We start from the raw sequence: 21,521 nt of genomic DNA on the forward strand, positions 1-21,521 counted from the left end.
ATTCCAAAACATGCATCCAGTTCGCAATAAGGCACTAAAGTAATACTGCAAAAAAAGAATCCTGAATGCGAAGTGTTGTGTTTGAGGCAAATCCAACACAACACATCACTGAGTACCACTCTTCATAGTTTCAAGCATGGTGGTGGCTGCATACTGTTATGGGTATCCTTGTCTTCGGCAAGGACAAGGGAGTGTTTCTTTAGGATAAAAATAAATGGAATAGAGCTAAGAACAGGCAAAATCCTAGAGGAAAACATGGTTCAGTTTGCTTTCCAACAGACGCTGAGAGACAAATGTATCTTTCAGCTGGACAATTGCCTAAAACACAAGCCCAAATATACACTGGAGTTGCTTACGAAGACGACATTGAATGTTCCTGATTGGCCTGGTTACAGTTTTGACTTAATCTATGGCAAGATTTGAAAATGGCTGTCTAGGAATGAACAACAACCAACTTGACAGAGTTTGAAGACATTTTTAAAGAATAATGGGCAAATATTGTGAAATTCAGATGTGCAAAGCTCTCAGAAATTTACCCAGAAAGACTCATAGCTGTAATCGCTGCCAAATGTGATTCTAACATGTATTGACTCAGGGGGTTGAATACTTATCTAATCAAGATATATTCGTTTTTTATTTATTTTTTATGTTAGAATTTTTTTGCTCGTGACAATTAGTCCATGTTAATCCCACTTTATAAGACAAAAAATATGGAAAAAGTTAAGGGGTGTGAATACTTTCTGAAGGCACTGTACGTAGTATTCATAAAGTGTGGAGCTAGAAGGGTTAACGTTATGGTCATAGGGGTCAGGGGACATGAGGTGAGGACACAGTTTAGGTCATTAGACCTAGCTACTGCCAAGGAGGCCCTGACACCAGCCAGCTGTGTGTGTGTGTGTGTGTGTGTGTGTGTGTGTGTGTGTGTGTGTGTGTGTGTGTGTGTGTGTGTGTGTGTGTGTGTGTGTGTGTGTGTGTGTGTGTGTGTGTGTGTGTGTGTGTTAGCCAGGTGCGATTCTGTGTCAGTGTTTATGCCAGAAGCCAATGTGTGTGTGTGTGTGTGTGTGTGTGTGTGGTGTAGGTGGCTGTGGGATCTAGTGGTGCTGTGTACCGACACACACACACACACACGCACACGCACACGCACACGCACACGCACACACACACACACACACACACACACACACACACACACAGGCCAGCGTTAGTAAATTAAACCTCTTGCTTGCCGTTTCTGGCCACCATGTTAAGATAGGGTCTAGTTTCCTGACTGGCGTGCCCAAAGTAAACTGCCTGTTACTCAGGCCCAGATATATGCATATAATTGGTAGCATTGGATAGAAAATACTTTGAAGTTTCTAAAACTGTTAAAATAACGTCTGAGACTAATACAGAATTGATATGGCAGGCGAAAATCCAAAGAAAAACCAACCGGAATGTTTTTTTTGTTGAGGTCCCATGCTCTTACAATGGAAAGCTATGGGTCCTATGTAATTCCGGCTCCCAGATTGCAATTCCTATGGCTTCCACTAGATGTCAAAAGTCTTTATTCAAGGTTTCAGGCTTTTTTCTTGAAAAACGAGCAAGAATTTTGAGTTTTGGTGAAGAGAGCACCGGAACAATATCAGTCTTTTGGAGCGCGAGGAAGAGGGTTACGCTTACTAATTTTACTTTCCTATTGAACATACTATTTTCCGTATGAAATATAATAGTTTATTTACATTTTAGAGTACCTGAGGATTAAATAGAATAGTCGCTTGACTTGTTTGGATGAAGTTTAGCGGTAGCTTTTTGGACTCCTTTGTCTGCATGTTGAACGAGTGGATTACTGAAATCTATGGCGCCAACTAAACAGACTTTTTGGGATATAAAGAAGAATTTTATCTAACAAAACGACCATTCATGTTGTAGCTGGGACCCTTGGGATTGCAAACAGAGGAAGATTTTCAAAAGTAAGTGATTTATTTAATCGCTATTTGTGATTTTATGAAGCCTGTGCTGGTTGAAAAATATGTTGATGTGGGGCGCCGTCCTCAGACAATCGCATGGTATGTTTTCGCTGTAAAGCCTATTGTGAATCGGACAACGCATTTAGATTAACAAGTATTTAAGCTTTTAAATGGTATAAGATGCTTGTATGTTCATGAATGTTTAATATTACGATTATTTATTTGAATTGCACGCCCTCCAATTTCACCGGATGTTGTCGACTGGTGTCCCGCTAGCGGGATGCCTATCTTAAGGGAAACTATACTGACGAGAAGCGCTCCTTCACATTAACAGCTCTAAAATGAACTAACATGGGTTCTGTCTGTGAGAGTATAACTGTGAACTGAAAATATTCTCTGTGCATGACAAAGGTAAGACTGAGATAAGCCTTTTGACAGTATTTCTTTGCAGTATAATGTGTACTATGTTTCTATGATACCTGTAACGATTCAGCATCATTTCCAGATAATAAAGTATTCTAACTACAGTGCATTCTGAAATGATTCAGACCCCTTGACTTTTTCCACATTGTGTTACATTACAGCCTTATTGTAAAATTGATTAAATAAATGTTTTTCCTCATTAATCTACACATAATACCCCATAATGACAACGCAAAAACAGGTTTATAGACATTTTTGCCAATGTATTAAAAATAGAAACAACAACTTTATTTACATAAGTATTCAGACCCTTAGCTATGAGACTTGAAATTAAGCTCAGGTGCATCCTGTTTCCATTGATCATCCTTGAGATGTTTCTACAACTTGATTGGAGTCCACCTGTGGTAAATTAAATTGATTGGACATGATTTGGAAAGACACACACCTGTCTACATAAGGTCACACAGTTGACAGTGCATATCAGAGCAAAAACAAGCCATGAGTTCGAAGGAATTGTCTGTAAAGCTCAGAGACAGGATTGTGTCAAGGCACAGATCTGGGGAAGGGTACCAAAACATTTCTGTAGCATTGAAGGTCCCCAAGAACACAGCGGCCTCCATCATTCTTAAATGGTAGAAGTTTGGAACCACCAAGAGCAATCGGGGAGAAGGGCCTTGGTCAGGGAGGTGAACAAGAACCCGATGGTGACAGAGCTCCAGAGTTCCTCTGTGGAGATGGGAGAACCTACACCTATGGTGAAGCATGGTGGTGGCAGCATCATGTTGTGGGGATGTTTTTCAGCGGCAGGGACTGGGAGACTATGCAGGACCGAGAGGAAGATGAACGGAGCAAAGTACAGAGAGATCCTTGATAAAAACCTGCTCCAGAGCACTCAGGACCTCAGACTGGGGTGAAGGTTCACCTTCCAACAGGACAACAACCCTAAGCACACAGCCAAGACAATGCAGGAGTGGCTTCGAGACAAGTCTCTGAATGTCCTTGAGTGGCCCAGCCAGAGCCTGTACTTGAACCCGATCAAACATCTCTGGAGAGACCTGAAAATAGCTGTGCAGCGACGCTCCCCATCCAACCTGACAGAGCTTGAGAGGATCTGCAGAGAACAATTGGAGAAACTTCCCAAATACAGGTGTTTCAAGCTTGTAGCGTCATACCCAAGAAGACTCGAGGCTGTAATCGCTGCAAAAGGTGCTTCAACAAAGTACTGAGTAAAAGTGTCTAACTATTTATGTAAATTTGATATTTTCATTTGTAATAATATAGCAAAAAATTCCCAACACCTGTTTTTGCTTTATCATTATGGGGTATTGTGTGTATATTGATAAGGGAAAAAAATATTTAATCAATTTTAGAATAAGGCTGTAAGGTAACAAAATGTGGAAAAAGTCATGGTGTCTGAATACTTTCCAACGACACTGTAAATATAAGGCATTCCTGTTCTAGATGGCTTGTCAGATAATCCAATTTGTTTCCGGGAAGGAGAGAATTCCTGGAGCTCAAGTACATCCTGTTAAACCTTCCCTCTTGGTCAAATATATCTATTTTGTCTAATACATTATAACTGAGGAAGTGTCTTTGATATCAGCTTGTCAGAAAATCCTCTTTTTAGGGAGATCCATATCTTCCATAGAATATGTTAGAGAGAGCGGGTGTATGAAGTGACAGGTTCAGCTTCTGTTGTTCCTACCTGTCTTTTCTAAGGCAGCCGGTACTGGCTCGCTGATCAGCTGTAGGTCTTGTCAGAGTTTTACAGTGTTTTATAGTGGCATGTTGGTCATGTCTCCTTTGGAAAATATGTTCTTTATGTTCAGTGAGGCTTTCCTGAATCAAATAAAAGTTAAATGAAAAACAAATCGGTGAATTAAAATATTATTTCAGTTAGTCAGCATATTGTTATTACAGCATGGATTGACAACTCTTAATATCTGGCTGTTCTCATTTGATTTAGTTTAATTCTCTGTGTGTGTGTGTGTGTATCTGTGTGTGTCCGCCTCTGTCTGACCGCTTTGTGTATGTAGTCTTGACACGAGCGACGTCGCTTGTGACTTTTTATAGCGTATAAGTGTGTTTGTGCATACGTGACAGCGTGTAGTTGAGTGAAACTCTGTATGTATAATGTCCATGTTCTACCTGTGATGACCTGTCCTGGGGTGTGTCAAAATGTGTGCCTTCCCTATGACTTAATCTGATGTGTGTGTGTGTGTGTCACACCTGGGTTAAAATACTATTTAAAATCTCTTAAATACTTTCAGTGTTTGCTTAAGCATGCCTGGAGTGCCAGATGGGCGGGGATTTCTCTTTTGCGTCTATTCAATGTTTATCAAGCTTTATCGAAAGCTTTATCAAGCCCAGCTAAAGTGGGCTTGATTGACAGGGCATCGGTAACATCAGTAGACCTGTGTAGCTGTGTGCTGCTGTAAACGTATCCCTTGACAGACAATGGATACTCCTTCCATCGCTCTTTGTGATAACACACAATTAGCAACAGTGCCTCACACACTGGGGATAACCCGTAGAGGTATGGGAAAACCACATGGTTACTTCAGACATGCTGCTTCAGTGCATTACATCAAGAACACGTCGTCCTCTGGACCAAGTGTGCTAGCAAGCTGTCCAAGGACCATAGGACACGGGGAGCCCACACAAACAAACCAATCAAAAGTACTTGAGATCTGAGACCATCCAAGGCTATTACTGTTATTGTGAAGGCCATTCCATGCAAAGACACACAGCGCACACACGTTAAGGTGCTGTTTGGTTATCTCTTCATTGAGCAACTTACTGACTTCTCTCGCTCTGTTTCTCGTGTGTGTGTGTGTGTATCAGAGGACTTCTCTCTTACTTCTGGTTCTGCTCCTCTCTTCAGCTCCTCTGTATAGTGTTCTGTCCTCTCCCTGAACTCCATACTCCCCCAGCAACTTTATCTATGCAAGACCCTTCTCGTTCCTCTCACTCTCCCTCCTTTCCCTTGCTCGCTCTCTCTTTCTCCTCCCCCTCGCTTTTTCTCTGTCCGTCTCTCTCTCACACTTTATAGTTGTCATTTACACATTCACATAAATCTTCATTCACACTTTACCTCTCGTTCTCTCTATTTTTGGTCTTTCCTTCCGTCATCTCTCTCTCTCTCCTCCCCCTCTCTCTCAGGTTGTCATTAAGCGTGTGTCCCGTGTCTCCTGAGTCAGCAGGGGGCACCCCCCTTCTTCCCCACCCCCCTCACTTAACCCCTCCATCACCAGACTCAAAACTGATGATCTAATTTGAATTAAAAATAACTATGTATCGATGTATAAACATGTTGTATACATTTGCAGCTTAAAACTGGATTGCAGTGTACACAGACAAGAGTGGGACAGGACAAATCAAATCAAATGTTATTTGTCACATGCGCCGAATACAACAGGTGTAGACCTTATAGTGAAATGCTTACGTACAAGCCCTTAACCAACAATGCAGTTTTAAGAAAATACCAAAAACAAAGTAAGAGATAAGAATAACAAATAATTAAGGAGCAGCAGTAAATAACAATAGTGGGGCTATATACAGGCGGTACCGGTTCAGAGTCAGTGTGTCAATGTGTGGGGGCACCGGTGTCGAGGTAATTGAGGTAATTATAATTATGTACATGCAGGTAGGGTTATTAAAGTGGCTATGCATAGATGATAACAGAGAGTAGCAGCAGCGTGGGGGGGGGGTGGGGGGGTGCAAATAGTCTGGGTAGCCATTTAATTAGCTGTTCATGAGTCTTATGGCTTGGGGGTAGAAGCTGTTTAGAAGCCTCTTGGACCTAGACTTGGCACTCCGGTACCGCTTGCCGTGCGGTAGCAGAGAGAACAGTCTATGACTAGGGTGGCTGGAGTCTTTGACAATTTTTAGGGCCTTCCTCTGACACCGCCTGGTATAGAGGTCCTGGATGGCAGGAAGCTTGGCCCCGGTGATGTACTGGGCCGTTCGCACTACCCTCTGTAGTGCCTTGCGGTCGGAGGCCGAGCAGTTGCCATACCAGGCAGTGATGCAACCCGTCAGGATGCTCTCGATGGTGCAGCTGTAAAACCTTTTGAGGATTTGAGGACCCATGCCAAATCTTTTCAGTCTCCTGAGGGGGAATAGGTTTTGTCGTGCCCTCTTCATCACTGTCTTGATGTGCTTGGACCATGTTAGTTTTTTGGTGATGTGGACACCAAGGAACTTGAAGCTCTCAACCTGCTCCACTACAGCCCCGTCGATGAGAATGGGGGCGTGCTCGGTCCTCCTTTCACTGTAGTCCACAATCATCTCCTTTGTCTTGATCACGTTGAGTGAGAGGTTGTTGTCCTTGCACCACACGGTCAGGTCTCTGACCTCCTCCCTATAGGCTGTCTCATCATTGTCGGTGATCAGGCCTACCACTGTTGTGTCATCAGCAAACTTAATGATGGTGCTGGAGTTGTGTCTGGCCGTGCAGTCATGAGTGAACAGGGAGTACAGGAGGGGACTGAGCACACACCCCTGAGGGGCCCCCATGTTGAGGATCAGCGTGGCAGATGTGTTGTTACCTACTCTTACCACCTGGGGGCGGCCCGTCAGGAAGTCTAGGATCCCGTTGCAAAGGGAGGTGTTAGTCCTAGGGGTCCTTAGCTTAGTGATGAGCTTTGAGGGCACTATGGTGTTGAACGCTGAGCTGTAGTCAATGAATAGCATTCTCACATAGGTGTTCCTTTTGTTCAGGTGGGAAAGGGCAGTGTGGAGGGCAATAGAGATTGCATCATCTGTGGTTCTGTTGGTGCGGTATGGAAATTGGAGTGGGTCTAGGGTTTCTGGGATAATGGTGTTGATGTGAGCCATGACCAGCCTTTCAAAGCATTTCATAGTTACAGACGTGAGTGCTACGGGTCGGTAGTCATTTAGTCAGGTTACCTTAGTGTTCTTGGGCACAGGGACTATGGTGATCTGCTTGAAACATTTACATTTACATTTAAGTCATTTAGCAGACGCTCTTATCCAGAGCGACTTACAAAATTGGAAAGTTCATACATATTCACCCTGGTCCCCCCGTGGGGAATGAACCCACAACCCTGGCGTTGCAAGCGCCATGCTCTACCAACTGAGCCACACGGGACCACTGATGGTCCCGTGTTGGTATTATAGACACAGACAGGGAGAGGTTGAAAATGTCAGTGAAGACACTTGCCAGTTGGTCAGCGCATGATCGGAGTACACGTCATAGTAATCAGTCTGGTCCAGCAGCCTTGTGAATGTTGATCTGTTTAAAGGTCTTACTCACATCGGCTGTGGAGAGCGAGATCACACAGTCATCCGGAAAAGCTGATGCTCTCATGCATGTTTTGTTACTTGCCTCGAAGCGAGCATAGAAGTTATTTAGCTCGTCTGGTAGGCTCGTGTCACTGGGCAGCTCTCGGTTGTGCTTCCCTTTGTAGTCTGTAATAGTTTGTAATAGTTTGCAAGCCCTGCCACATCCGACATCCGACGAGCGACGGAGCGGGTGTAGTACAATTTGATCTTAGTCCTGTATTGGCGCTTTGCCTGTTTGATGGTTCATCGGAGGGCATAGCAGGATTTCTTATAAGCTTCTGGGTTAGAGTCCCGCTCCTTGAAAGCGGCAGTTCTGCCCTTTAGGTCGGTGCGAATGTTGCCTGTAATCCATGGCTTCTGGTTGGGGTATGTACGTACAGTCACTGTGGGGACGACGTCCTCGATGCACTTATTGATAAAGCCAGTGACTGATGTGCTGTACTCCTCAATGCCATCGGAAGAATCCCAGAGCATATTCCAGTCTGTGCCAGTCCTGTAGTATAGCATCTGCTTCATCTGACCACTTTTTTATAGCCCGAGTCACTGGTGCTTCCTGCTTTAATTTTTGCTTGTAAGCAGGAATCAGGAGGATAGAGTTCTGGTCAGATTTGCCAAATGGAGGACGAGGGAGAGCTTTGTACGCGTCTCTTGGCTTTAGGTCAAACGGGATGTGGGGCGTGACCTTTCAAAGTTCACATTTTCAATCTCTTGTTACAGCTCCACCATCTGGCCAATCAGTGTAATTTTGTAAATGCCGGATCTTAATGGTAAGATGCATAATTTACCCACGTTTGGTCAAAATCAGGCCATTGCTGAGATATCCTGTGTGACTAATGTGCGAACGAACGGATGAAGACAGATCCACAGGCCCCTCCAGATTTCATCATGGGGGTCAATAAATAGTAGGCCCTAGCTCTGAATTATAGCACTGACAAACAAAGGCTGTGCGAGGAAAACGGCACAGGAACTTCAGGAACATTGCAGCCGCGTGATAAATCGGCTAAAAAGGCACAGCACTCTATCTCTCTCGCCAGAGTGCTCATTGCTAACTGGGGAGTGGGGGCTTGAGACTCCAAAGCTCTAAACTCACTTAATACAATCCCTATGAGATAAAATACACGCACGGTCATCTTTTTTGTATTGTTTACATTTGACAAATGTCCACTCTAAATATCTTTCCCCACCTTGAGTTTGAATTTATCAACGCTCGACTAGATTTCCTAAATCGGAATCGCACGATCCGCCTTTCCTCTTCTGTGTTTTCCACTAGATAACACAGCCACAAAGTCACAATTGGCTGCATCGTAAAGATGTATGAAAACAAATAATCGCTTTTTGGCCTTAATTTAAGGTTAGTCATACGGTTATCAGTGTGGCTAAGGTTAGGGCTAAAATAAGATTGTATGAAAATAAATTGTAGAAATAGCGGGGTTTAGCCATATTTATGACTTTCTGGCTGTGTTAAGTGAATACCTTTTTGGGTAGTTTCAACTACTACACTGCGCCTGCGCCTTGCCATTTGCGTGCTGTGAGTCTCTCGAAAAATGCCGATGTGGCGTCTGTAAACGGATTTAGGCAAACAAGTTGGTGAAAAGTTGCAATGGAACTTTTTCTCTTGTGCTTTTTTTGGGTGTGCAGCTTCGCTATATCAGCCGAGGACGAAAGACTGCCCAATCGATGCGAAGGTAACGTTAGCTACAGTAGTTACAAATTGAATGTGACGATGTCTTGCTCAGCGTTAGCTTTTTTGTATACTTAGCTAGCTAGATAATTAACTAGGAGATTCAGTGTCTGTGAATGCATTTTGTTTATAAACCAAAATTAAAATGCATTTCAACAACATCCGTCTGTCTGAACCCTACAGTGTGTAAATTCCTGACGGTGGAGCTCCAAGCAGCCTTGGAGAAGACGGGTCGGTCCAAGGAGGTTCTGGAGCTAGGAGCAGTGCTGGACACGGGTAAACGCAGACGCAAGATCAAATACAATACCTCGTAAGTAACCCCAGGACGAGTACTTTAAAGTGTCCCTCTTCTCCTTCAACCGTGTTGATGTGATAAAACAGGATGGGTCAACTGGCCTTTTATGATCGATGAAGGGAAGGATAAATGGAGAGGGAGCCACTTTATGTTATGGAGAAGGAGAGGGAAGCCTCATTGAGCTCTGCTCTGTTGACTGAAGTGGTTTGACCACTCATTTTGTAGTTGTGATTTTTGAAATAACTGTTTTCAGTGAGACCCGTCTGACGGAGGCAGTGGATAACATCTGTGAGGGGATCCTACAGTACAGCGTCCATGCTGAGAGACCTGGCAGCCTCCGATACGCCAAGGTCCTCACACCTCTCCATCTTCGCAGTTTAACCAATGGTCATGCTTCAGAACAGTGTTCTTCAATCCTGGTCCTGTGAACCCACATGGCATGCAGGATTTTGTTCCAGCCCAGTACTAACACACCTGAGTCAACTAATCATCTTTGTGTGTTTTAGGGTACCAGTCAGACCATGGCCACTCTGAAGAACCTGGTCCATAAGGGGGTGAAGGTGGAGTTGGGGCTGCCCTATGAACTCTGGGACGAACCCTCAGTGGAGGTGTCCGACATGAAGAAACAGGTACATACCCGTGTGTGTTTACACATCAACATACAGCTTTACAGAGTGTTGTGCGTGTTCATGACAATAAGTGGGTGTTGGCTTGTTTCAGTGTGAGACGATGCTAGAGCAGTATGAGGAGGTTGTGGAGGACTGGTACTTCCACCATCAGGAGGAGAGGCTGGAACGCTTCCTGTGTGAGACACACATTCTCAAGACCTCCGAGCAAGGTAGGACACACACACACTATAGCATACACACTTGCAAACGTATACCTAAAGCACACACTCACTCAAGATACTTGAATAGTGGCAAACACAACATACACGTGCTCACATAGTTAAACACTTACCTGGGTTTTCCCGCTCTCTCCCTCAGAATGTCTACAGGAGGTTTGGAAGGGTGACATGGGAAAGAAGGGATCCAAAGTGCAGGTAGCAAGCGAAGGAGAGGGAAGAGGGAAGACTCATGACGCAGGAGAACTGTGAAATCATCCAAAATGGCGGAGTGAAAGTCTCCCTAACAGAACTACCCCTCCCTCCTTCCCAGATGGTCATAAGATATTTGGAGTGGAACATAGTTAGAATGCATGGAGCATAGTTACAAAGTTACATTCAACATCAATAATACTGTATGTAGCAGACCAACCAACTGAACATTACATTTCCTATCTCTGCATCGACTATCCGCCTCCTGTCTTGCTCCTCAGAAAGCTAAAAGTGAGCTAAGTCAAGTCTCCCAAACCTTACAGTGCTTCACCACTCTATTATACACTATATACACAATTATGTGGACATCCCTTCAAAGTAGTGGATTCGGCAATTTCAGCCACACCCGTTGTTGACAGGTGTATAAAATCGGGCACACAGTCATGCAATCTCCATAGACAAACATTGGCAGTAGAATGGCCTTACTGGAGAGGTCAGTGACTTTCAACATGGCATCGTCATAGGTTGCTACCTTTTTAACAAGTCAGTTCGTCAAATTTCTAGGAGCAACAACGGCTCAGCCACGATGTGTTAGGCCCCTGAATGGGAACGCAAAGTGCTGAAGTTAAATCGTCTTTCCTCGGTTGCAACACTCACTACTGAGTTCCAAACTACCTCTGGAGGCAACATAAGTAAAATAACTTTGTTGGGAGCTTCATGAAATGGGTTTCCATGGCCGAGCAGCCTCACACAAGCCTAGGATCACCATGCGCAATGCCAAGCGTCGGCTGGGGTGGTGTAAAGCTCGCCGCTATTCAATTCTGGAGCAATGGAAACGCGTTCTCTGGAGTGATGAATCACGCTTTACCATCTGGCAGTTCCACAGTCTAATCTGGGTTTGGCGGATGCCAGTATAACGCTACCTGCCCGAATGCATAGTGTCAACTGTAAAGTTTGGTGGAGGAGGAATAATGGTATGGGGATGTTTTTCCTGGTTTGGGCAAAGCCCCTTAGTTCCAGTGAAGGGAAATCTTAACGCTACAGCATACAATGACATTGTAGAAGATTCTTTGCTTCTAACTGTGGCTGCAGTTTGGGAAGGCTCTTTCCTGTTTCAGCATGACAATGCCCCTTTGCACAAAGCAAGGTCCAGAAATGGTTTGGTTGAGATCGGTGTGGAAGAACTTGACTGGCCTGCACAGAGCCCTGACCTCAACCCCATTGATCATCTTTGGGATGACTTGGAATGCCGAGAGCGAGCCAGGCGTATCGCCCAACATCAGTGCCCGTCCTCACTAATTCTCTTGTGGCTGAATGGAAGCAAGTCCCTGCAGCAATGTTCCAACATCTAGTGGAAAGCCTTTCCAGAAGAGTGTAGGCTGTTGTAGCAGAACTCAATATTAATGAACATGATTTTGGAATGAGATTTTTGACGCGAAGGTGTCCACATATTTTTGGTCATGTAGTGTATCTATGGAGCAAGAGGCCATCTGGTTGTGTCCAACATTTGAATAGTCATAGATGTGTCATTGTTTACAGTTTACATCAAATCAATATCATCAATTTACACACACCTGTCCCTTTTCAGTAGGTAAGTTGAAACTGAGAATGCTACAGAACACTACAATATGAAAGTAAATTGAAAACCAACTGCATTATCTAAGATGGGGAAGTATAGGAAATTAGAAAGCCTTTTTATCCTGTCGATGTGTGCCCATGTTTTGTATTCGTGGTACATTTTTGTTTCCAAAATCTAATATGTACCGTTTTTAAATTTGAATAAACTCTTATCACATTGTGTACATGTGAGTCTTGAAATTTATCTGAATTTAATTTAGCTTCTCACAGGCCTTTTACTGTATAGGGAGCAAGAACATTGGGATACTGGATTTTTTTTAAATGGTACAATTGCATATCCAATGAAAGTCAGTGTAGCTACCTGGCTGGAGAAGTGAAAACTTGTAATGTGCTGCCATCTTGTGGTATATTTTTTGAAATTGTCTCAAACTGCATTGATCTGTCAGGGTCCCTGGCCTAGACCAGGGGCCTGTTGCACAAAACTAGGATAAGGGATTAAGCCAGGATATCTTGGTGATCCTGGCTCAATTGATCCGTAATCCGGTTGCACTAAAGATGGATAGGGGGCAGGAGGATATGTTATGGTATAAATTACCATGGAGATTTATTCTGTGGAGCTAGCCTGCTCCAGACCAGGCTAAATTCCAGGATCTATTTAATCTCATCCCTAATGTCAGTCAGCAGTCACCACAAATGGAAACCAATAGTTATTTCACTGCTCACTATACATTGTTATCACATATAACTAGACCCACTGTTATTATTTAAACGTTTGTGATCATTAATTTCAATGATTTTGGATAAAAAATGATTTTTAGATGATGTTGCTATCATTAGATAATTTACAGTTTCCCATAGACTATAAGGCTATATATAAAATGATAGAATATTAGGGCCACAGAGGGGAAAAAAACACAAGTCATAATATTGTAACCAGTTGTTTTAAAGGAGGACAGTTGTTAAAATGACAGATGTGGGGCATTTCGTGAAATTGTACTTCAGTATGGTTTCATAAACAAAGACATGCTGATGTGCCAGAATATTAAGTATCACATTGTCATAAGTATCAAAACTGTAAAAACAATATGTAGCTTTTCTGCAGAAAGAACCAGCCTCATAAATTTATGACTTTATCCTTTTTCTTCAGTGTGGCCCTAGTACTCTGTCATATAAACAAATACACATTCCATATGAATATAAAAACACAATGTGTAACATTATGTTCCTTTATTGAATAAGGACAAAACAAAGCAGGTAAACCATCAGCTCCTTTCGAAACTGAAGTCACAGTGACTCTACAAGATGGAAAGCACAGAATCCAAGCATATTATACAAAATGATACATACACATTCAAAGGTCTGTATATAACACACCCTGCATGTCTGCACACTAAAATAAATGCAGGACAAATCCATACACATCAACTGAACAGACAAATGAATGGATGCAGTAGCCTCCCTGCAGCCTTGTATTACACACAGTATACCGCACAAACATCATAAGAGGCCAAATTCGTCAAAAAACGAACCCAAAAAAAACCAAATTCCTCTGCCACCGCAGGACATATTTAACCAAAATTGAAAGCACACATACTAACTAAAATATTTCACCACATATTGGTCCCTCAGCAGCCGACCACTGTCGTCATCAGGGAAGATTGCCGGATTGTCCCAGTCCATGGCTGGTGGCACTCTGGGGGCCCTCTCCTTCCTCAGGCAGGCCACATTGTGGAGGACAGCACAAGCCACAGTAATATCACATGCCCTAACAGGGCTGACCCTTAATTTGTGAAGGCAGTGAAAGCGTGCCTTCAGGAGGCCAAAGGTCATTTCAACTCTGGCCCTGGTCCTGGCATGGGCATGGTTGTAGGCCTGCTGTGCTTCCTGGGGGTCTGTGAAAGGTGTCAGGAGAAAAGGCTGGCAGCCATACCCCCTGTCTCCCAGCAACACACCAGAGAATTCACCTGTCAACACAAAATCTCATCATTACTACCTCATAAACACAGTGATATTCTTGACACAGCCATGATGGTTATAAATAGGGGTTGTGTGGCTTACCTTGTGATAGGCACTGATAGATTTCAGAGGCCCGAAAGATTCTGGAGTCATGGACTGAGCCAGGCCATTTTGCCACAACATTGCTGATCACACAGTCAGCATTGCAGACCATCTGAAATCATAAGATGAGGAATATTACACCAATCAATGCACATCACTGGCAATGCAGAGTGTTCGTCAATGGACAATATCAAAAAGTTATGTTCACCTGAACATTAATGCTGTGAAAGGATTTCCTATTCACAAAATCGGCCTCATGGGCACCTGAGGGGGCTTTTATCCTTATGTGTGTGCAGTCCACTGCACCAATGACATTGGGGAAACCTGTCACACAAAGTAATGAGTATCCTACTATGTGTTAACAGTTGTCCTGTAATTTGTAGATCCTCTTACCTGCAATCCTATAGAACTCCTCTTTGATGTCACAGAGTCTTCTGTGGCCAGGGAAGGAGATGAAGACATCTGCTAATGCTTTGATAGCCAGACACACACTCCTTATTGTGCGGCAAATTGTGGCCTTGTTCAGCTGTTCTGCATCCCCCACTGAGTACAGGAAGGCTCCACTAGCAAAAAAGCGCAAGGCCACACAAACCATTTGCTCCACACTCAGTGCATGGCTCCGTGCAGTGCGGTGCTTAATCCTGGGACCCAGTAGTCTGCATAGATACCTGATGCCATCTGCAGAAAACCTGTATCTTTCATATAGATGGTCATCAGGGAAGGCCAGTGGGTCCAACCGGTCCCTGAAGACCCTTTCTCGCCTGAAGGCTCTCCTCAGCACAAGTGCTTCTTCATCCACCACATCTCGCACGAATGGGCATGCCATTGTCAGAGCAGAAAGGAACACACAATTTTGGCCCTTCATATAGGCTAGTGGCCACACCTGGTGCTGGGGGGGTGGGCAAAAGAGGGCGATGCCTTATAACGATGACTTGGTTGTACTGATTGCTGGGAAAATAAAAAAAACCTTAGAAAAATGCCACCGTCCTGTGTGCTCACAATAAGAGCTCATATGTCATGGCTCACTTGACTTTACGAGAATATACCTAATTTTTATTTTGAGCTGTGTCATCTTCTTGGAGCTGGGGGAGGAAAGAAAAATAATGATTAATACATTTGTGTTACAGTTAGCATACAGTGTACATTGAAGGCATATCTCACCTCCCTCTCAAGTTTTTTTATTTCAAGGTCCAGTTTCCTAATTGCCCTCTTTTTTATTTCGGACTCCAGTGCAAGATTTTCCATCTTTTTCTTCTTGTACTGAATGTCTATGTCTGCCAGTTCTATTTGGCGCCGGAGGTGGTTGCCATACAACTTTCTGATAGCTTGTGAGCTCTGTGAACACAATACAATTAGCGCAGCTGGAATTTGGCAGGATGTGGTGTCCTTTTATTAATACGCACTATGTTGCCAGGCTGGTTTTCCCACTGTATAGCATCTGGGTCCTGTAAAAGAAATTAGATTTTTTGATTTTGATGAGGACTCCTCACCATTGTAGAGTAAATAGTACTTTCACAGTCTTAACATGATACCTCATGCCTTCTGGAATCCAGAGAGATGGTCTCCTCCTCATCATCGTCTCCATCATGTGCTGTTGCTGCTGCACTGGGGCCTTCACCCTATCACATTTAATCGGATTCATATTGAAGCTAGTAGACAAGACATGCCAGGTACTCACTGGATCAGCATCGTCTGGTGCTTGTGCTGGTGGCTCTAACAGGAACACAGTGCTGCCAGACACTGCAAGGCAATAGGTAAACCAAAGTCAGACAGTCCAAATTGATTCAATATGAATGTGGTTGTATCCCATGTAGAGATGGAAGGACATACCTTGAATGAAGCGGGTGGCATCTTGGGAGGAACCTATGCTCGTCTCTTTCCCCCCAGGGATCCCCTCTAAGACGGGCCTGCCTTTATTTAGCTCCAAGGCCATGTCCTCTGCTGGGGTAAGGTCAGCCTTTGGTGACCCACCACCCGTGCCTTGTCTGTGGGTATTCTTTTTCACTGCTAAAACAGTACAGACAATGTGTGAGCAGGCACCTTCTGGGTACAATATATGCTTGTGCTTTGTTAAATATTAGTCAGGGACCATACCATTCTGCAGAATGTTCTTGTATTTGATTTTGACCTGCTGCCATGTCCGTTTTGGCCCGTTCATGTTTAATCTACACACACACACACACACACACACACACACACACACACACACACACACACACACACACACACACACACACACACACACACACACATTTAATGGAGTCACACTGCAAAAAATTACTTGGTATTTTTGTCTTGTTTTCAGTAAAAATATCAAAAAATTTATCATAGCTTTATACAGTGTGATGGAGTTACTTTACACAATTTCACTCATATCTGCAGTGCATTTCAATTAAAAATTTAACCGTTTCATAATTACAGTACAACTGCATTTTTGGAGATGTGAATTAAATATTTGAATTGTAATTGTGATGTTTCAGCGGAGCGGTGAGTGTGTAATTGTGCACTACTTACGCATTCAGGCGGTCTGCAATACTTTGCCACGCTTTTTCTCTTTGCTTTATCACTGTGGCGGTGTTGCCTTTCTTCTTAATTATATCTTTTACCTCCTCGTATGCCTCCATGAGGATTTGTGCTTCCGACGGGGAAAAGTACGCGGCTCTAGTTGCCATGGTAAATCAGTTAATCTGTGATCTGTGGCGGGGTCTATTTGAGTGAGCCGTGAGCGCGCACCTATCCAGGATTGGTTTCACCTGGCTTAATGAATCCGTGTCTGCTCATCCTGGCTTGGTCTTTGTGCAACCAATTAAGCCTGGACGCACATGTTTTGGCTTCATTGAGCTCAGCTGAGTCATTTATCCCGGATGTCTTAATTCTACTTTTGTGCAACAGGCCCCAGAGCAACAAGTGTTTTGTTTTTGTGGAAGGTGCGCTATTAGTCTTGCTGCCATAATATTATGCGGCACAAATATCCAACATTCAGCTCTGTTTAGGTGTCTACGATGATGGAAACATTTACGATTTTACACATGCCTTTTCTTCTTGAAGGAAATAAACTAAATTGAAATAGTGTATTCTCCTGTTGTTTCTCTCCCTGTGTTTATACAGGCTTTTGGCCCTGAGGATGGTACTGCAAATCAACCAAAATTATGTGAACCCAAGCATATTAAGAAACAACACTAAGGCGGTGTTGCCAGAATTCAAATAAAGGGTCTATAAAGAGTAATCTTCATAAGGTTGGAACCTGGCTCTCTGTAACTTCTCAACCCAGAATCAACAATTCCATTCTCAACTACTTAGTCGCAGTGTTCAAATTATTTATTTTGTATTTTTTTACAGCAAACATTCGAGTAGTTCGACTAGGGCAAATTGTGATCACAGAACTTTACCGGCACAATTGTTTATTGGCCTTTGACGAAGTTGACTACTTTTGTGCTACATCATTGATCATTCTTATTTCACAAAGTTAGGAAAATATTTTCATTGTGGTAAAAAAAAATATTTTTGCCTTATAGAAAGTGACATCATCCCTATTCTGATCGGTCCCATGTGCACCTGCCAGAAGACTACACCTGATTGGTCAACTCATTATCTCCAAAAATTCTGATTAGTTGATTAATAATCAGAACTAATTGCTATCTCTATGGAAGGTTTTATTGCTGAAGCACAGACTTGTTTGCCATAAAACCTAAAGAAGAAGAAGCTCTAACTGGTTTGAGAGTAATGGAGGAAGCAGAAGCGATGCTTGATTCTGTTGGCGCGAGTATAGATTGAGGAAATGAGTGGAATGCTGTAACATCTAAGAATGGAGCTTTAAAGGACTAGTTGTAAATCAAGATCAGCTTCGGTATGATATCGCCTCATTCCTTGTTGGAGTGCGGTTCATGAGCAAGGATGTTTTTGGTGGGAAACTCGTTTGCGGTCACAAAGATTGAACGGTGCATTGGGAGAAGTAGAGTCAAAGTGACCGGGAGTGGTATGGTGTTGATTTCATGTGTGTCAAAAGGAGAAAGCACTGTGGATGCACAAATGACCGACGCATGAAGTGGAATGCTATGATTATCGGAGTAGGGCACCGATAAAAGGTGTCATATCTGGCGTCTCGATGGATATTGAGGCTTCATGGTTTAAGATGAACATGCCAGGAATAGTTTATTCACATCGCTTAACCTGCACTGTGAATGGAAAGGAGGAGGAAAGCCTTCCTGTATTATTTATGTTTGAGGATGAATCTCTCCCGACCCATGTATAGCAGGACTATATTAGATATGCATTGCAAACGTATGTACAAAAGCCACTTCGATGTCATAAATGTAAAACATTTGCCCACATCTCAAGTGTTTGCAAACTCAATATTGTTGCTCTTCCCTGAGTGTCCTGTTCGGGTGAAGGAGGTCGAAGTAGGAAGGATCAGGGCTGTTGAGAAGCTCTCCTATGCAGAGGCAATGAAAAAGGTTAAAGCAGCGAGTAGAGATGATGAAGCTGTGGCAGTGGGTGATGCCCAACACTATGTGGATGTCAGTCAGTTGAGAGATCCTGAAACACTTAATTGTGAAGGTTGATTGTGTTGCGTTTATTGCAAAGGTGATTGATTGTACAGGACAAACTAACAAAAAAATCGAAGAACCTGGAAATCATTGTGAAAGCAGGTCAAATGTTCTTGGATATCCAGGATTTCACTGCTGAAACACTGACAATGCTTTCTCCTCTCAGGCCCCAGAACCTGTGTAAGGATCTGAGTACATTTGACTGAAGGAGTATATTGACTTTAGTTATTTTTTCTGCAAATACTGATTTATTTTTAGTAGGTGGGAGCGAAACACCTTTTTTGGATGTATTTCGCCAATTAAACTTTGAAGAAAAAGAAGCGCTAACTTTTCACCAAGTTAATTGATGATGCAAAGTGCACCCTGTTGGCTCAGCGTTTGGCTCTTGGTGCTGATGGTCCTTTAAGTTTTGGCAAAATTATGACAGTTGTTCGGTTAACCACAATGTGTATTTGTATTTATTATGGATCCCCATTAGCTGCTGCTAAGATTTAGTTGAGGTTTAGTGAACGATTTGTCCCAAATACAATGCTGTTAGATTTGGAAAATTTGGACTAACTTATTCTTTGCCACCCATTCCAAAATTAACTGCAGCTCTTTAAGTGTTGTAGTCATTTCAGTTGCTGTAGTAGCTGACGTGTATAGTGTTGAGTCATCCGCATACATAGACACTCTGGCTTTCCTCAAAGGCAGTGGCATGTTGTTAGTAAAGATTCCTGATTCTACCTGGATTATGTTGGAGATACTTCCATTAAATAACACCCTCTGTGTTGTTTTAGACAGGTAACTCTTTATCCACAATATAGAAGGGGGTGTAAAGCCATAACACATTTTTCCAGCAGCAGACTATGATCGATAATGTCAAAAGCTGCACTGAAGTCTAACAAAACAGCACCCACAATATTTTTATCATCAATTTCTCTCAGCCAATCATCAGTCATTTGTGTAAGTGTTGTGCTTGTTGAATGTCCTTCCATATAAGCTTGCTGAAAGTCTTGTCAATTTGTTTACTGTAAAATAGCACTGTATCTGGTCAAAAACAAATTCCCCCAAATGTTTACTAAGTGTTGGTAACAGGCTGATTGGTTGGCTATTTGAACCAGTAAAGGGGTGTTTACTGTTCTTAGTTAGCGTAATTATTTTTGCTTCCCTTCAGGCCTGGGGGCACACACTTTCTAGTAGGCTTAAAGTGAAAATATGGCAAATAGGAGAGGCAATATCATCCATTATTATCCTCCGTAATTTTCAATCCAAGTTGTCATACCCTGGTGGCTTGTCATTGTTGATATACAATACTTTCTTCACCTCTTCCACACTCACTTTACGGAATTCAAAATGACAATGCTTGTCTTTCATAATTTGGTCAGATATACTTGGATGCATAGTGTCAGCGTTTGTTGCTGGCATGTCATGCCTAAATTTGCTAATCTTGCCAATTAAAAAAACATTAAAATAGTTGGCAATATCAGTCGGTTTTGTGGTGAATGAGCTGATTCAATGAATGATGGAGCTGAGTTTGCCTGTTTTCCCAAAATGTCATTTTAGGTGCTCCGAAGCTTTTTATACCACTTAACTTTGTTTCATAGTGTAGTTTCTTCTTGTTATTCAGATAAATCACATGAATTTCTCAATTTGCAATACCTTTGCTAATCAGTTGTGCAGCCAGACTTATTTGCCATTCCTTTAGCCTCATCCCTCTCAACCATACAATTGTTAAATTCCTCATCAAGCCACTGGGATTTCAGTGTTTACAGTCATTTTCATAATGGGCGAATGCTTTTTCGTTACTGGAATAAGCAATTTCATAAATGTGTCAAGTGCAAGTATCTGTTTGCTTCTCATTACACGCCACGGACCAACACATATTATTTACATCAACATAGGAATCACTACAAAAATGAATGTATGACTTCTTATACACTATATTAGGTCCAGCCTTTGGAACTTTGGTTTGCCTAGATATTGCTACTATATTGTGATCAATACATCCGATGGATGAAATTAGCTTTCAAGCTAATTTCTGTAGCATTAGTAAAGATGTGATCAATACATGTTGATGATTTAATTCCTGTGCTGTTTGTAACTACCCTGTCAGATTGACTGATAACCTGAACCAGGTTGCAGGCACTGGTTAAAAGTTTGAAGCTTTTTCTTGAGTGGGCAGCATGTTGAAAACCTGTCAATATTTAAATCACCCAGAAAATATATCTCTCTGTTGATATCGCATTACATTATCAAGCATTTCACACATTATCCAGAAACTGACTGTTAGTACTTGGTGGTCTATAGCAGCTTCCCACAAGAATGGGCTTTAGGTGAGGCAGATGAACCTGTAGACATATTACTTCAACAGTATTTAACATGAGCTCCTCTCTAAGCTTTACAGGGATGTGGTTCTGAATATAAACAGCAACACCTCCACCATTGGCATTTCTGTATTTTCTATAAATGTTATAACCTTGTATTGCTACTACTGTATCATCAAATGTATTACCTAAGTGAGTTTTAGAGATAGATAGAATATGAATGTCATCTGTTAATAGCAAATTATTGATTTCATGAACCTTGTTTCTTAGCCCACGTCAGCATATGTAGTTTATTTTTAGCACTTTTCTGGGATGCTTGCTTGTTTTCATTGCTTTACTGGGAA

At 42.6% G+C, this 21,521-nt stretch overlaps 2 protein-coding genes across 7 annotated transcripts; one reads left to right on the forward strand and one right to left on the reverse strand.

Moving 5' to 3' along the window:
- Positions 1–9,127: 9,127 nt before the first annotated feature.
- Positions 9,128–12,490, forward strand: cnpy4 (canopy FGF signaling regulator 4). Its single transcript, XM_071333734.1, has 6 exons — positions 9,128–9,361; positions 9,541–9,667; positions 9,906–10,002; positions 10,159–10,281; positions 10,373–10,490; positions 10,639–12,490. Exons 1-6 carry the CDS (start codon positions 9,277–9,279, stop codon positions 10,746–10,748), a joined length of 660 nt encoding a protein of 219 aa, XP_071189835.1. The 5' UTR covers positions 9,128–9,276; the 3' UTR covers positions 10,749–12,490.
- A 965-nt stretch (positions 12,491–13,455) lies between these two features.
- On the reverse strand, positions 13,456–17,219 carry LOC139534532 (putative nuclease HARBI1). Of its 6 annotated transcripts, XM_071333733.1 has the most exons (10): positions 16,419–17,219; positions 16,155–16,331; positions 16,003–16,064; positions 15,857–15,943; positions 15,486–15,769; positions 15,371–15,406; positions 14,718–15,272; positions 14,533–14,648; positions 14,325–14,436; positions 13,456–14,230 (listed from the first exon to the last, which is right to left on the reverse strand). In XM_071333733.1, the coding sequence occupies exons 7-10, from the start codon at positions 15,187–15,189 to the stop codon at positions 13,860–13,862; spliced, it is 1,071 nt and encodes a 356-aa protein (XP_071189834.1). In that variant the 5' UTR covers positions 15,190–15,272; positions 15,371–15,406; positions 15,486–15,769; positions 15,857–15,943; positions 16,003–16,064; positions 16,155–16,331; positions 16,419–17,219; the 3' UTR covers positions 13,456–13,859. The 6 variants fall into 6 exon arrangements, 5 of the variants coding, with proteins under 5 accessions (XP_071189834.1, XP_071189830.1, XP_071189832.1 ...); XR_011666963.1 differs by lacking the exon at positions 14,533–14,648 and having other exon boundaries at positions 14,718–15,659; positions 15,728–15,769; positions 16,419–16,489; positions 16,839–17,219; XM_071333729.1 differs by having other exon boundaries at positions 14,718–15,769; positions 16,419–16,489; positions 16,839–17,219.
- Positions 17,220–21,521: the final 4,302 nt, after the last annotated feature.

This window comes from Salvelinus alpinus, chromosome 11, assembly GCF_045679555.1.
Source record: "Salvelinus alpinus chromosome 11, SLU_Salpinus.1, whole genome shotgun sequence".
Classification (NCBI taxonomy): Eukaryota; Metazoa; Chordata; class Actinopteri; order Salmoniformes; family Salmonidae; genus Salvelinus; species Salvelinus alpinus.

What these genes read in the sequence shown, in the direction of transcription:
- LOC139534532 (XM_071333729.1), bottom strand. Translation starts at nt 15,189, where the DNA reads ATGAAGGGCCAAAATTGTGTGTTCCTTTCTGCTCTGACAATGGCATGC. An exon ending in TTCACAGCATTAATGTTCAG is followed by an intron (nt 14,437 to 14,532) that starts GTGAACATAACT and finishes TTATGATTTCAG; the next exon opens with ATGGTCTGCAATGCTGACTG. An exon ending in CTATCAGTGCCTATCACAAG is followed by an intron (nt 14,231 to 14,324) that starts GTAAGCCACACA and finishes TTGTGTTGACAG; the next exon opens with GTGAATTCTCTGGTGTGTTG.
- cnpy4 (XM_071333734.1), top strand. Translation starts at nt 9,277, where the DNA reads ATGGAACTTTTTCTCTTGTGCTTTTTTTGGGTGTGCAGCTTCGCTATA. An exon ending in AAGATCAAATACAATACCTC is followed by an intron (nt 9,668 to 9,905) that starts GTAAGTAACCCC and finishes AACTGTTTTCAG; the next exon opens with TGAGACCCGTCTGACGGAGG. An exon ending in TGTCCGACATGAAGAAACAG is followed by an intron (nt 10,282 to 10,372) that starts GTACATACCCGT and finishes GGCTTGTTTCAG; the next exon opens with TGTGAGACGATGCTAGAGCA.